The sequence below is a fragment of the Panulirus ornatus genome, chromosome 57 (genome assembly GCF_036320965.1).
Source record: "Panulirus ornatus isolate Po-2019 chromosome 57, ASM3632096v1, whole genome shotgun sequence".
Classification (NCBI taxonomy): Eukaryota; Metazoa; Arthropoda; class Malacostraca; order Decapoda; family Palinuridae; genus Panulirus; species Panulirus ornatus.
In genome coordinates, this window is record NC_092280.1 from 13304245 (window position 1) to 13321035 (window position 16791).

At 42.3% G+C, this 16791-nt stretch overlaps 1 protein-coding gene across 1 annotated transcript in view; it reads left to right on the forward strand.

Moving 5' to 3' along the window:
• The window catches only part of LOC139766182 (piwi-like protein Ago3), a 471290-nt gene that overhangs the window by 184807 nt on the left and 269692 nt on the right, over nt 1-16791 (forward strand). The window contains exon 8 of the mRNA XM_071694451.1: nt 336-449. Coding sequence (XP_071550552.1) covers nt 336-449 — 114 coding nt within the window. The remainder of the gene's footprint in view (nt 1-335; nt 450-16791) is intronic.

Consider the following 16791-nt stretch of genomic DNA (forward strand, 5'->3'; position numbering starts at 1 on the left):
GTCCAAAATTGGTGCCAGTTAGTGTTCTAAAGGTGTTTGATTTGTTTATGGCCTTTGTGTTGATGTTTGTTATGTTGAGAGAAAGTCATGTATGTCAAATGTGATACTTAGCGTATTTGGAGTTATGTTTTATTATAGTTTCATTTTAAGTATGATTTATTTCAATATTCTGCAAGGTTGGGTTTTTTCTTTGTATTTTTTTAATAGTAATCTGAATCAAACCAACTTGATATACATAGTATAAAGATGTTACACATGTTATTCTGTGATACCTAAGATATTGTACATCGTTTGCTTTAAAAAATATTTTCATATATATACATATTTTAATACAGGTTGGAGATATGGCCAGGATATGTGACAGCAGCAAGTTGCCAAGAGGGAGGAGTTATGTTGTGTGTGGATTTGTCACATAGGATTTTGCGCACAGAAACCTGTTATGATGTAATGTAAGTCTAAAAAATCAGTAAGATCTCCCATATTATTGAAAGAATTTTTTCTTTTCTATGTAATGCTTATGGAATATTTAAATCTGTAATATCCAAAATTTAAAAACATATCGGGAATTATTCACATATATACATTTTAGAGAATCAACTGTTGACATAGTTTCCTGTGATAGTAAAAAAAAATTCTCTACAGTTGTGTACGTAATAGTATTCTATTGATAATATGCATAAATTATACAGTGATACTTTCTCCAGTACTGAAGAATGGCCCAGAATGAACAGATTCACAAATGCATATATTTTCATTTATTTCATGGAATGTGTGCATTAAACTCCCACAGATTTCAGTGGGTGAGCAAAGTGGCAGTGAGTTGAATGAGCATGGGTCAGGAGAGTTAGTTAAACCAAGCTGTTTTAGCCTGCAACCCACAACCACAACCCCACCTCCATGCCCATTATTTTCTTCCTGTCATGACATTCCAGTCACTCATTTTTGTTATTACAGTTTGACTTAGATTTGAATTTTTCATGATTTTTACTGCATTTCAAGGCCTAAAAGAATATTTTAATCATCTAAACTTCAGATATCTTTGACTTGAATATTGCCAGATATCTTTGACTTGAATATTGCCAGATATCTTTGACTTGACTGTTGCCTTGAATGAACCTCCCTGTTGTTACTGTTTGTATTCCTCACTGTAACACATTCACATGCCATTTAGGGTTCAGTGCATCAGTTCAGATTCCAGTTGCAGCAGTCAGTTCACAATTATCCCAGCTGTTCATTCACTCTTAAGGGATGGCCAAAAAAATTGGTACTATCTCAGGCATTACACATGACAGCTAGAGATTATGAGCGAATGTTATCTTTTTTTGCCTCTTCCTGGCACTACCTCGCTGTAGGAGGGGAGGGGGCTATTTCCTGTGTGGTAGGGTGGCAACAGGAATGGATGAAGGCAGCAAGTATGAAAACGTGTATGTATGTATACATTGATACATATATGTATGTAGTTACAAACACATGGCAAGGACGTCACTTTGATGTTGCTGTCCGAGCAGGGTTGTCAATTTATTGTGTTACCCACACTGGATAACGCTATCTTAATGTTATAGGATGAAAGCAAACACCAGGGTTAAACCTATATGAGAAGTACAAGATAACAAAAGGCACATTGATGAGGTACAAATATCTTCGTTAACAATTAACTTTCAACATTCCACATTCTACGTTCCAGGTAAGATTTCAGACCAGGAGATCTCTTTCCTTTATGACAAGTTGACTTTAGAAACATGAAACATGATACTGGTTGAGCAATTCTATGACAAGTTATATATTTTATTATATATATTATATATTTTGCTTTGTCGCTGGCTCCCGCGTTAGCGAGGTAGCGCAAGGAAACAGACGAAAGAATGACCCAACCCACTCACATACACATGTATAAACATACACATCCACTCACGTAGATATACATACCTATACATCTCAACATATACATATATATACACACACAGACGTATACATATATACACATGTACATAATTCATACTGTCTGCCTTTATTCATTCCCATCGCCACCGCGCCACACATGAAATAACAACCCCCTCCCCCAAATGTGTGCGAGGTAGTGCTAGGAAAAGACAACAAAGGCCACTTTCGTTCACTCTCAGTCTCTAGCTGTCATGTGATAATGCACCAAATCCACAGCTCCCTTTCCACATCCATTCCCCACACAACTTTCCGTGGTTTACCCCAGACGCTTCACATGCCCTGGTTCAGTCCATTGACAGCACGTCGGCCCCACGTCGGCCCCGGTATACCACATCGTTCCAATTTACTCTATTCCTTGCACGCCTTTCGCCCTCCTCTATGTTCAGGCCCCAATCACTCAAAATCTTTTTCACTCCATCTTTCCACCTCCAATTTGGTCTCCCACTTCTCCTCGTTCCCTCCACCTCTGACACATTTATCCTCTTGGTCAATCTTTCCTCATTCATTCTCTCCATGTGACCAAACCATTTCAAAACACCCTTTTCTGCTCTCTCAACCACACTCTTTTTATTACCATACATCTCTCTTACCCTATTATTACTTACTCTATTAAACCACCTCACACCACATATTGTCCTCAAACATCTCATTTCCAGCACATCCACCCTCCTCTACACAACTCTATCCATAGCCCTCGCCTCGCAGCCATATAACATCGTTGGAACTACTATTCCTTCAAACATACCCATTTTTGCTTTCCGAGATAATGTTCTCGACTTCCACACATTCTTCAATGCTCCCAGAACTCTCACTCACTCCCCCACCCTCTGATTCACTTCCGCTTCCATGGTTCCATTTGCTGCCAAATCCACTCCCAGATATCTAAAACACTTCACTTCCTCCAGTTTTTCTTCATTCAAACTTACCTCCCAATTGACTTGTCCCTCAACCCTACTATACCTAATAACCTTGCAAACAAATCAGCCACCAGCGCTGTATCATCAGCAAACAACAACTGACTCACTTCCCAAGCTCTCTCATCCACAACAGACTGCATACTTGCCCCCCTTTCCAAAACTTTTGCATTCACCTCCCTAACAACCCCATCCATAAACAAATCAAACAACCATGGAGACATCACACACCCCTGCCGCAAACCTACATTCACTGAGAACCAATCACTTTCCTCTCTTCCTACACGTACACATGCCTTACATCTTCGATAGAAACTTTTCACTGCTTCTAACAACTTGCCTCCCACACCATATATTCTTGATACCTTCCACAGAGCATCTCTATCAAGTCTATCATATGCCTTCTCCAGATCCATAAATGCTACATACAAATCCATTTGCTTTTCTAAGTATTTCTCACATACATTCTTCAAAGCAGACACGTGATCCACACATCCTTTACCACTTTTGAAACCACACTGCTCTTTCCCAGTCTGATGCTTTGTACATGCCTTTACCCTCTCAATCAATACCCTCCCATATAATTTACCAGGAATACTCAACAAACTTATACTTCTGTAATTTGAGCATTCACTTTTATCCCCTTTGCCTTTGTGCAATGGCACTATGCAAGCATTCCGCCAATCCTCAGGCACCTCACCATGAGTCATCCATACATTAGATAACCTTACCAACCAGTCAACAATACAATGACAAGTTATGATACCTTATTACACTCAAACTTAACATGACACAGTATAACATTTTACAATCTAGGGCAGTGGTGGCTATGGGGCTTGAGACAAGGAAAGCCTACGTTACCTTTTCTGGGCATAGGACTACTGAAGGAATCAGCTACTGGACTGTCATCTAGGCCTCTTATGAGAAGGGACAGCCAGGCAGGAGCAGCCAGCCTTACCTGGACAAGCTGCTTACAGCTATGATAAGTAGGAATGACCACAGTTACTCTTGATTGGTCAAAAGACTGATTGTCGAGCCCTCATCCCGACGTGATTGGCTGGAGGAGGCTCAAGGTCCGGCCCCCAATCTGTCTAATGGCCCAGCCCTGCATCTCTGATGACACAACCAAGATGGGTGGGCAACTTTTTTCCGGCATGACCTTGTGGCTAACCTCGGGTCACTTAGCAATGGGACCTGAGAATGATTAGCAGTGGAATGTGACATGTACGCTAATTTGGCCACCTGGTGTGAGGTGTGTGAGATCACAGATACATGTGGGACTGTGTGAGGAATCTCTTGGGACCTCCCAGGGCACCATGTTGTTTACCTAAGTTTACAAGTAACTATACACGCAGGTTTGTAACACCCCCCTCCATAAAGTAGAAAATTCCTGGAAGAGAAATTTTCTTAAGAGCAGGATTCACAATCTGTGAGCACATTAGGTGTGCCGACAATATTATTTACTGCCAAATAGTACTTCTGAAGGAACAAGGCCCACCTATTTAACTTCTGACTCCTATCCCAGCACTTGTTAACTTTTTGTAAAGGGGATGGTAGTCAGTACATAATAAGATGATTACCTGAAGGGCACAAATACACAAGTGTTATAATGCAAATGACAGGGACATAAATTTTTTCACAATGGTGATCTGTTTGGGCTTAACCTTCTTAGCAAAGCTAACAGGGCGATCAACCATCTCTCTGTCTTCCTGCAAGAGGACAGCACTAGTACCTACATTGCTGGCATCTGTTTGGAGCCTTCAAAATAAAACAATTAAAAAGTAGGCTCCTAACTGACAAGAGGCTGGTTCACACTGCTCTTTCCAAATACATCTAACATCATCTTTTTGATAGATTTATGAGGGGCTGCAATTGCAAAAAAGTTACTAAAAAAAACATTCAGTAATACCCAACCATACTCAGAAAAGTTACTGATAACCATTCGTAATACCCAACCATACTCAGGAAGTGCTTCATTTCTCTTCTAGATCAGGGGGAACATCTAGGGGCTAAAACTTGGATCCTTACAGTCAGTGGAAGGAGGGTATTGGCAGTCCTCATTACCATGCTGACTTGGTGATAGTTGTTATAGGACCAGTAGGTCGTCGGGCTTGGGTATAAGGATTACAAGCGAGCTCCACAGCAACTGACACGGCTCCATCATGCCATACTCCAGCATGTAGTCCAGCTCTTCCTGAAGGATGGTGGCTTGCTGTGTACTTACCATGGAAGGAACCTGTTCAATAGGCCAGGCATCTCCCACATGTATGCCAGACTTCATCAGGGAGACCTGTCCAGATGGGCTTTGGCAAATCTCTTGGTGTGTCGACAGCAGGGCAGACCTCTCCACCTGTTGCTTCTCAGATAGGTGTAAAAGCTTCTCCTCCATCCTGTCCATGCCTTCATCAAGTCCCCAGGGTATCCGCAGCTAGATTGTCCGCATTGCACACAGCTCCCACTGGAAGGAGGATCTTGCAAGACAGAATATTCTGTTTCAAAGGGTAGAATCATTATTAACATGTTGTTTAAGCACTGGTTGGGGTGATAAATACAACAGCTCGTCACCTATCTTGAAGCTCCTCAATCAAGATTGTTTGTCATACTGGTTCATCATCCGTTCCTGGGTTCCTCCACTTCACCGTCTTCACTCTCAAAGAGCGTACTCAGTCCCTCCATCTCAACAGAATCTACACCAGCAAAGTGGGCATCACACAGCTCCACTTCACCATCTTCATTCTCAAAGAGCTTATTCAGTCCCTCCATCTCTACAGAATCCAGACCAGCACAGAGGACATCACACATCTTTCTCTCACTGGCCTCACTCTCATAGGGCATCCTCAGTTCCTCCGTCTCAGTGGAGTCTACACCAGCGGATGGTTTTCACACATCTTCCTCTCACTGGTCTCATTCTCAGAGAGCGTACCCAGTCTCTCCATTTCAACGGCTATGTTCTCAGGCACACGGCCTGCCATGCCAGCTGCCATGGACCTGGCATTTTCATACTTGGAAACTGTCTCTGGTATCTCTTCCTCAAGCTGCGCTGCCTCCGTGGACTCCACCAGTCCTGGAAGCAACACCGACACAGGGTTCATCTTCCCACTCACTAGGTCATTGCCTAACATAAAGTCCAGTCCTGAGACCGGCAGTCTATCTACAGTCTCCACAAGAGCATGGCCAGTGAAGAGATCTGTTTATACATGCATATCGACTATTGGGGCTTTCTTGAGCCTCCGCAGCCTGTCTAACAAGACTTGGTCTCCAGACTCTCCGCGCAGCACCAAGCCATTCAACATCAGGGACTGAAGTGCACCAGAATCCTGTAATACGGTGACTTTGTTGCACCCCACATCTAACATAGCCCTGAGACAGGAACACGTTGTAGTTCCCATGAAACGGATCATCAACTACAGACTAATTACCTTTCTCACAGCCCCCCCACTTCCCTAAGAGCAGAGTTAGCTTCACTTACATTACTGGGTGGCCCTAAAGTTGAGAAGAAACTCACTGGCCTACTCTTGGTAGAGTCTCTGGATTCCTTCACCCAAGCCCAGCACTCCCTCACCTGGTGCCCAACCTTGCCACAATTAAAACATGCCTAAACCCTCTAACTCTGGCAAGGGAGCAGATTCAGGTGGGGTTACATTATTACTGGATTTTCCATTGCCCTCGAAACCTTTCAAACGTCTCTCCATACCAAGTTTTCGAGTCAGCACACACTGATCTGCTAGTACCCCAGCCTTGTCAACAGACTTTACTTCTCAATCAGTCAAATAGTTAAGCACTTCAAGGGGTACACTATTACATTCTTCAAGTATTATTAAGTCTCTGAGTCCCACAAACCCACAAATGTGTTTGGAGCATAGCTTCTGCATGCATAAATTGCCCTTTTTGTGAAAATACTCTGCATAGGTCTGATCAGGACTCTTATTCTTAGCTCTAAATATACGTCTGTAAGCTTCTGGAGATAAATCATAAGCTTTCAGCACATCATCCTTCACTACCTCATAATCAGCACACTGGTTACCAGATAGCGTGGCATATGCAGTCTAAGCTTTACCTACAAGGACAAATTGTAGCAAAATTGTCCAAGATGACTTTGGCCAAGAGAGCTGATTTTCAACATTTTTGAACATACAGAAAAAGTTAGTGATGTCGTTTTCATAAAACTTTAGCACAAAGCTTGAGTGTCTTGTGAAATCAAATACTGGTACTGTGACGTGCCCTGTCGTATTTCCCTCTGTTCCAAAGTTAATCTCATATGCTCATTCCTCTCCCGTGCCATAATTTTAGCTATCTCTAGTTGAAGTTGCAAGCATTCAGAATTGACATTAATATCACTAGAGAGATGGGGAGGGATCAAGGCTTTGGCAGACCTCGATGATGGAACGTTGTTGTCAACACTGATTTCATCATCAGTCGCAGCACCAACAATCTGCTTGCCAACTAACTGATTTCTTAATAAAGTCTCTTACTCTATGACAATTCCGGTCGTATACCACTTGTAACGTATCCGCAGCAAGCCTTAACTGTAAACTGTTAAAGGTCTAATGTCACTGGGAGAGGGCTCAGATTGACAGAGATGTTCAACATCAGTGTCACTGGTAAATAGCATGGTTAATGAATCGAGGAAAGAGACTCAGTTAAGGCAAGAAAAATCCTGGGGCATAGTCGCCAATTATTATTTTATGAACTCTTGGCGAGGACACCAATTATATGTTACTATCCTAGCATAGTCATCAGTTTATTTTGTTACACACAGCATAATGCTACCTTAACGTTATGGGATGAAAGCAAACACCAGGGTCAAATCTACATGTAATACAAGAAATGAAAATTACAAGATAATAAAAAGCACATTAATCAGGTACAAATACCTTTGTTAATACAACATTCAACATTCCACATTCTACATTACAGGTAAGATTTCAGACCAAGAGATCTCTTTCCTTTATGACAAGTTGACCATAGAAGCATGATACAAGACACAATTATTGGTTGGGCAATTCTTTGACAAGTTATGATACCTTATTACACTCAGACCTTGACATGACACAGTATAACATCTTACAATCTATGGCAGTTGTGGCTATGGGGTTTGAGACAAGGAAAGCTGGGCATGGGGCTACTGAAGGAATCAGCTGCTGGACTGTTGTATAGGCCTTTTATCTGAAGGGACAGCCAGGCAGGAGCAGCTAGACCCGCCTTGACAAGCCGCCTATGGTTTCAATAAGTAGGAATGACCACAATTACTCTTGATTTGTCAAAAGGCTGATTGTCACACCCTCATCCCAACATGATTGGCTGGAGGAGACCTAAGTTCCAGCCCTCATGGTGTCTAACGTCCCAACCCTGCATCTCTGATGACACAATCAGGATGGGTGGGCGACCTTTCCCAGGCATGACCTCGTGGCAGACCCTGGGTCACTTGGCAATGGGACATGAGAATAATTAGCGGCGGATTGCGACATGCACGCTAATTTGGCCACCTGACGTGAGGTGTGTGAGACCACAGGTACACGTGGGACTGGTCAATGAATCTTTTGGGACCTCCAAGGTCACCATTTGGCTTACCTAAGCATACAAATCCCTATACACAGACACAACAAACGTGCAGTTTGTAACATTGTATATGTGCGGGTATGGGCGGCGGTTGGGCATATTAGATAAAATAATAATATATATTATTCATTATTATTATACTTAACAGCTGTTTCCTGTGTAAGCGAGGTAGTGCAAGGAAACAGACAAAGAATGTCCCAATGACCCACATACACATATACATTTCAGCATATACATACATATATATTTCAGCATATATGTACAAATACATACACAGAAGTATACATATATACACATGTACAGATTCATACATGCTGCACAGACGTATACACATATACACATGTACAGATTCATAAATGCTGCCTTCATCCATTCCCATCACCATTCTGCCACACGTCAAATGCCCACCTCCAGTTTGGTCTACCGCTTCTCCTTCTTCCCTCCACCTCTGACACATATATCCTCTTTGGCAATCTTTCCTCGCTGATTCTTTCCATGTGTCCAAATAATTTCAACACACCCTCTTCTGATCTCTCAACCACACTCTTTTTATTACCACACATCTCTCTTACCCTTTCATTACTCAATCAAACCACCTCACTCCACATATTGTCCTCAAACATTTCATTTCCAGTAAATCACCCTTCTCTGCACAACCCTATCTATAGCCCATGCCTCACAGCCATATAGCATTGTTGGAACTACTATTCCTTCAAACATACCCATTTTTGCTCTCTGAGATAACAGTCTCTCCTTTCACACATTCTTCAATGCTCCCAGAACCTTTGCCCTCTTCCCCACCCTGTGACTCACTTCTACATCCATGTTTCTATCCACTGCTAAGTCCACTCTCAGATATCTTAAACACTTCACTTCCTCCAGTTTTTCTCCATTCAAACTTGTCTCCCAATTAGATAGTCCCCCAACCCTACTGAACCTAATAACCTTACTCTTATTCATATTTACTCTCAACTTCCTTCTTTCACACACTTTACCAAACTTAGTCACCAACTTCTGAAGTTTCTCACTCGAATCAGCCACCAGCACTGTAATATCAGTGAGCAACTGACACTTCCCAAGCCCTCTCATCCGCAACAGACTGTATACTTACCCCTTTCTCCAAAACCTTTGCATTCACCTCCCTAACCATTGATCCATAAACAAATTAAACAAGCATGGAGACATCACGCACCCCTGCTGCAAACCGACATTCACTGGGAACCAATCACTTTCCTCTCTTCCTACTCGTACACATGCATTACATTCTTGGTAAAAACTTTTCACTGCTTCTAACACCTTACCTCCCACACCATGTACTTTTAAAAATTTTCCACAGAACATATATCATCCCTATCATATGCCTTCTCCAGATCCATAAATGATTCATACAGATCCATCTGTTTTTCTGAGTATTTCTCACATACATTCTTCAAGGCAAAAACCTGATCCACACATCCTCTACCACTTCTGAAACCACACTGCTCTTTCCCAGTTTGATGCTTTGTACATGCCTCTACCCTCTCAATCAATACCATCCCATACAATTTCCCAGGAATACTGAACAAACTTATAGCTCTGTAATTTGAACACTCACCTTTATCCCCTATGCATGCATTCTGCCAATCCTCCGGTACTTCACCATGATCCATATATAAACATTGAATATCCATGCCAAACAATCAACAACACAGTCACCCCTTTATTTGATAAGATCCACTGCAGTACTGTCCAAACCCACTGCCTTGCCGGCCTTCATCTTCTGCAGTGCTTTCACCACTTAACTTGTCCTGCAACCCTACTGAACCTAACAACCTTGCTCTTATTCACATTTACTCTCAACTTTCTTCTTTCACACACTTTACCAAACTCAGTCTCCAACTTCTGCAGTTTCTCACCCGAATCAGCCATCAGTGCTGTATCATCAGCGAACGACTGACTCACTTCCTAAGCCCTCTTATCCACAACAGACTGCATACTTGCCCCTCTCTCCATAACTCTTGCATTCACATTCCTAACCACCCCATCCATAAACAAACAACCATGGAGACATTATGCATCTCTGCTGCAAACCGACATTCACTGGGCACCAATCACTTTCGTGTCATCCTACTCATAAACGTGCCTTTCATCCTTAATAAAAACTTTTTGGGGCTTCTACCAACTTACCTCCCACACCATGTACTCTTAAAGCCTTCCACAAAACATCTCTATCCACCCTATCATATACCTTCTCCACATCCATAAATGATTGGGAGATAAATAAAAGAAAGAGGAAGGAGGTCAAGAGAAAGGTGCAAGAGGTGAAGAAAAAGGGCAAATTAGAGTTGGGGTGAGAGAGGATCATTGAATTTTAAGGAGAATAAAAAGATGTTTTGGAAGGAGGTAAATAGGATGCATAAGACAAGAAAACAAATGGGAACATCAGTTAAGGTGGCTAATGGGGAGGTAATAACAAGAAGTGGTGATGTGAGAAGGAGAAGGAATGAGTATTTTGGAGGTTTGTTGAGTGTGTTAGATGATAGAGTGGCAAATATAGGGTGTTTTGGTCGAGGTGGTGTGCGAAGTGAGAGGGTCAGGGAGAATGATTTGGTAAACAGAGAAGAGGTAGTGAAAGCTTTGCAAAAAATGAAAGGTGGCAAGGCAGTGGGTTTGGATGTGGCCTTTGTTGTCTTTCCCTAGCGCTACCTCTTGCGCGTGCACTGGGAGGGGGTTGTCATTTCATGTGTGGCGGGGTGGCGACGGGAATGAATGAAGGCAGTAAGTATGAATTACGTGCATTTGTATATATGTATATGTCTGTGTATGTATATATAGGTATACATTGAAATGGGTAAGTATATATATGTGCGTGTGTGGACATGTATATATATATATGTGTGTGTATGTGGGTGGGTGGAGCTATTCTTTCGTCTGTTTCCTTGCGCTACCTCGCTAACACGGGGGACAGCAACAAAGTATAATAAATTAATAAATAGATGTAAAAGAGGGGCAAGTATACAGTCTATTGTGGATGAGGGAGCTTGAGAAGTGAGTCAGTTGTTCGCTGATGATACAGCGCTGGTGGCTGATTCATGTAAGAAACTGCAGAAGCTAGTGAGTGAGTTTGGTAAAGTGTGTGAAAGAAGAAAGCTGAGAGTAAATGTGAATAAGAGCAAGGTTATTAGGTACAGTAGGGTTGAGGGGCGAAGAAAACTGAGAGTAAATGTGAATAAGAGCAAGGTTATTAGGTACAGTAGGGTTGAGGGTCAAGTCAATTGGAAGGTAAGTTTGAATGGAGAAAAACTGGAGGAAGTGAAGTGTTTTAGATATCTGGGAGTGGATTTGGCAGTGGATGGAACCATGGAAGCATAAGTGAATCATAGGGTGGGGGAGGGGGCAAAAGTTCTGGGAGCGTTGAAGAATGTACGGAAGTTGAGAACATTATCTCAGAAAGCAAAGATGGGTATGTTTGAAGGAATAGTGGTTCCAACAATGTTATATGGTTGCGAGGCATGGGCTATGGATAGAGTTGTGTGGAGGAGGGTGGATGTGCTGGAAATGAGATGTTTGAGGACAATATGTGGTGTGAGGTGGTTTGATAGAGTAAGTAGTAATAAGGTAAGAGAGATGTGTGATGATAAAAAGAGTGTGGTTGAGAGAGCAGAAGAGGGTGTTTTGAAATGGTTTGATCACATGGAGAGAATGAGTGAGGAGAGATTGACCAAGAGGATATATGTGTCAGAGGTGGAGGGAATGAGGAGAAGTGGGAGACCAAATTGGAGGTGGAAAGATGGAGTGAAGAAGATTTTGAGTGATCGGGGCCTGAACATGCAGGAAGGTGAAAGGCGTGCAAGGAATAGAGTTAATTGGAACGATGTAGTATACTGCGGTCAACATGCTGTCAATGGATTGAACCAGGGCATGTGAAGCGTCTGGGGTAAACCATGGAATGTTCTGTGGGGTCTGGATGTGGAAAGGGAGCTGTGGTTTTGATGCATTATCACATGACAGCTAAAGACTGAGTGTAAACGAATGTGGCCTTTGTTGTCTTTTCCTAGCGTTACCTCGCACACATGAGGGGGGAGGGGGTTGTTATTTCATGTATAGCGAGGTGGCGATGGGAATGAATAAAGGCAGACAGTATGAATTATGTACATGTGTATATATTTATATGTCTGTGTGTGTATATATGTGTATACGTTGAGATGTATAGGTGTGTATATTTGCATGTGTGGATGTGTATGTGTATATACATGTCTATTTGGGTGGGTTGGGCCATTCATTTGTTTGTTTCCTTGCGCTACCTCACTAACGCGGGAGACAGCTACAAAGCAAAATAAATAAAAATATATTTATTTTATATTCATTCAACAGACCTTCAAAATACTCACTCCATCTCCTTCTCACATCACCACTACTTGTTATCACCTCCCCATTTGCCCCCCTCACTGAAGTTCCCATTTGTTCCCTCGTCTTACGCACTTTAATTATCTCCTTCCAAACATCTTTTTATTCTCCCTAAAATTTAATGATACTCCCTCACCCCAACTCTCATTTGCCCTCTTTTTCACCTCTTGCACCTTTCTCTTTCACCTCCTGCCTCTTTCTTTTATACATCTCCCACTCATTTGCATTGTTGCCTTGCAAAAATTGTCCAAATGCCTCTCTCTTCTCTTTCACTAATAATCTTACTTCTTCATCCCACCACTCACTACCCTTTCTAATCTGCCCACCTCCCACGCTTCTCATGCCACAAGCATTTTTTGCGCAATCCATCATTGCTTCCCTAAATACATCCCATTCCTCTCCCACTCCCCTTACGTCCTTTGTTCTCACCTTTTTCCATTCTGTACTCAGTCTCTCCTGGTAAATCCTCACACAAGTCTCCTTCCCAAGCTCACTTACTCTCACCACTCTTTTCACCCCAACTTTCTCTCTTCTTTTCTGAAAACCTCTACAAATCTTCACCTTCGCCTCCACAAGATAATGATCAGACATCCCTCCATTTGCACCTCTCAGCACATTAACATCCAAAAGTCTCTCTTTCGTGCCTGTCAATTAACACGTAATCCAATAACACTCTCTGGCCATCTCTCCTACTTACATACGTATACTTATGTATATCTCTCTTTTTAAACCAGGTATTCCGAATCACCAGTCCTTTTTCAGCACATAAATCTACAAGCTCTTCACAATTTCCATTTACAACACTGAACACCCCATGTACACCAATTATTCCCTCAACTGCCACATTACTCACCTTTGCATTCAAATCACTTATCACTATAACCCGGTCTCGTGCATCAAAACTACTAGCACACTCACTCAGCTCCTCCCAAAACACTTGCCTCTCATGATCTTTCTTCTCATGCCCAGGTGCATATGCACCAATAATCACCCATCTCTCTCCAACAACTTTCAGTTTTACCCATATCAATCCAGAGTTTACTTTCTTACACTCTATCACATACTCCCACCACTCCTGTTTCAGGAGTAATGCTACTCCTTCCCTTGCTGTTGTCCTCTCACTAACCCCTGACTTTACTCCCAAGATGTTCCCAAACCACTCTTCCCTTTATCCTTGAGCTTTGTTTTGATCAGAGTCAAAACATCCAGGTTCCTTTCCAGCCCCCCGATCCCGTCCCCTTCAGTTGCCTTCTTCGACATGTGAGGAATATATATATATATATATGTATGTCTGTGTGCGTATATATATGTGTACCTTGAGATGTATAGCTATGTATATTTTGCGTGTATGGACGTGTATGTATATACATGTGTACATGGGTGGGTTGGGCCATTCTTTCGTCTGTTTCCTTGCGCTACCTCGCTAACGCGGTAGACATCGACAAAGCAAAATAAGATATAATATAATATACACACACACACACACACACACACACACACACATATATATATATATATATATATCCTCTACCACTTCTGAAACCACACTGCTCTTCCCCGATCTGATGCTCTGTACATGCCTTCACCCTCTCAATCAATACCCTCCCATATAATTTACCAGGAATACTCAACAAACTTATACCTCTGTAATTTGAGCACTCACTCTTATCCCCTTTGCCTTTGTACAATGGCACTATGCACGCATTCCGCCAATCCTCAGGCACCTCACCATGAGTCATACATACATTAAATAACCTTACCAACCAGTCCACAATACAGTCACCCCCTTTTTTAATAAATTCCACTGCAATACGATCCAAACCTGCTGCCTTGCCGGCTTTCATCTTCCGCAAAGCTTTCACTACCTCTTCTCTGTTTACCAAATAATTTTCCCTAACCCTCTCACTTTGCACACCACCTCGACCAAAACACCCTATATCTGCCACTCTATCATCAAACACATTCAACAAACCTTCAAAATACTCACTCCATCTCCTTCTCACATCACCACTACTTGTTATCACCTCCCCATTTGCGCCCTTCACTGAAGTTCCCATTTGCTCCCTTGTCTTACGCACTTTATTTACCTCCTTCCAGAACATCTTTTTATTCTCTCTAAAATTTAATGATACTCTCTCACCCCAACTCTCATTTGCCCTTTTTTTTCACCTCTTGCACCTTTCTCTTGACCTCCTGTCTCTTTCTTTTATACATCTCCCACTCAATTGCATTTTTTCCCTGCAAAAATCGTCCAAATGCCCCTCTCTTCTCTTTCACTAATACTCTTACTTCTTCATCCCACCACTCACTACCCTTTCTAATCAACCCACCTCCCACTCTTCTCATGCCACAAGCATCTTTTGCGCAATCCATCACTGATTCCCTAAATACATCCCATTCCTCCCCCACTCCCCTTACTTCCATTGTTCTCACCTTTTTCCATTCTGTACTCAGTCTCTCCTGGTACTTCCTCACACAGGTCTCCTTCCCAAGCTCACTTACTCTCACCACCCTCTTCACCCCAACATTCACTCTTCTTTTCTGAAAACCCATACAAATCTTCACCTTAGCCTCCACAAGATAATGATCAGACATCCCTCCAGTTGCACCTCTCAGCACATTAACATCCAAAAGTCTCTCTTTCGCACGCCTGTCAATTAACACGTAATCCAATAACGCTCTCTGGCCATCTCTCCTACTTACATAAGTATACTTATGTATATCTCGCTTTTTAAACCAGGTATTCCCAATCATCAGTCCTTTTTCAGCACATAAATCTACAAGCTCTTCACCATTTCCATTTACAACACTGAACACCCCATGTATACCAATTATTCCCTCAACTGCCACATTACTCACCTTTACATTCAAATCACCCATCACTATAACCCGGTCTCGTGCATCAAAACCACCAACACACTCATTCAGCTGCTCCCAAAACACTTGCCTCTCATGATCTTTCTTCTCATGCCCAGGCGCATATGCACCAATAATCACCCACCTCTCTCCATCAACTTTCAGTTTTACCCATATTAATCGAGAATTTACTTTCTTACATTCTATCACATACTCCCACAACTCCTGTTTCAGGAGTATTGCTACTCCTTCCCTTCCTCTTGTCCTCTCACTAACCCCTGACTTTACTCCCCAGACATTCCCAAACCACTCTTCCCCTTTACCCTTGAGCTTCGTTTCACTCAGAGCCAAAACATCCAGGTTCCTTTCCTCAAACATACTACCTATCTCTCCTTTTTTCATATCTTGGTTACATCCACACACATTTAGGCACCCCACTCTGAGCCTTCGAGGAGGATGAGCACTCCCCCCGTGGATCAGGTGTTTGCTTTGAAGAATGTATGTGAGAAATACTTAGAAAAGCAAATGGATTTGTATGTAGCATTTATGGATCTGGAGAAGGCATATGATAGAGTTGATAGAGATGCTCTGTGGAAGGTATTAAGAATATATGGTGTGGGAGGAAAGTTGTTAGAAGCAGTGAAAAGATTTTATCGAGGATGTAAGGCATGTGTACGTGTAGGAAAAGAGGAAAGTGATTGGTTCTCAGTGAATGTAGGTTTGCGGCAGGGGTGTGTGATGTCTCCATGGTTGTTTAATTTGTTTATGGATGGGGTTGTTAGGGAGGTAAATGCAAGAGTTTTGGAAAGAGGGGCAAGTATGAAGTCTGTTGGGGATGAGAGAGCTTGGGAAGTGAGTCAGTTGTTGTTCGCTGATGATACAGCGCTGGTGGCTGATTCATGTGAGAAACTGCAGAAGCTGGTGACTGAGTTTGGTAAAGTGTGTGGAAAAAGAAAGTTAAGAGTAAATGTGAATAAGAGCAAGGTTATTAGGTACAGTAGGGTTGAGGGTCGTCAATTGGGAGGTGAGTTTGAATGGAGAAAAACTGGAGGAAGTGAAGTGTTTTAGATATCTGGGAGTGGATCTGGCAGCGGATGGAACCATGGAAGCGGAAGTGGATCATAGGGTGGGGGAG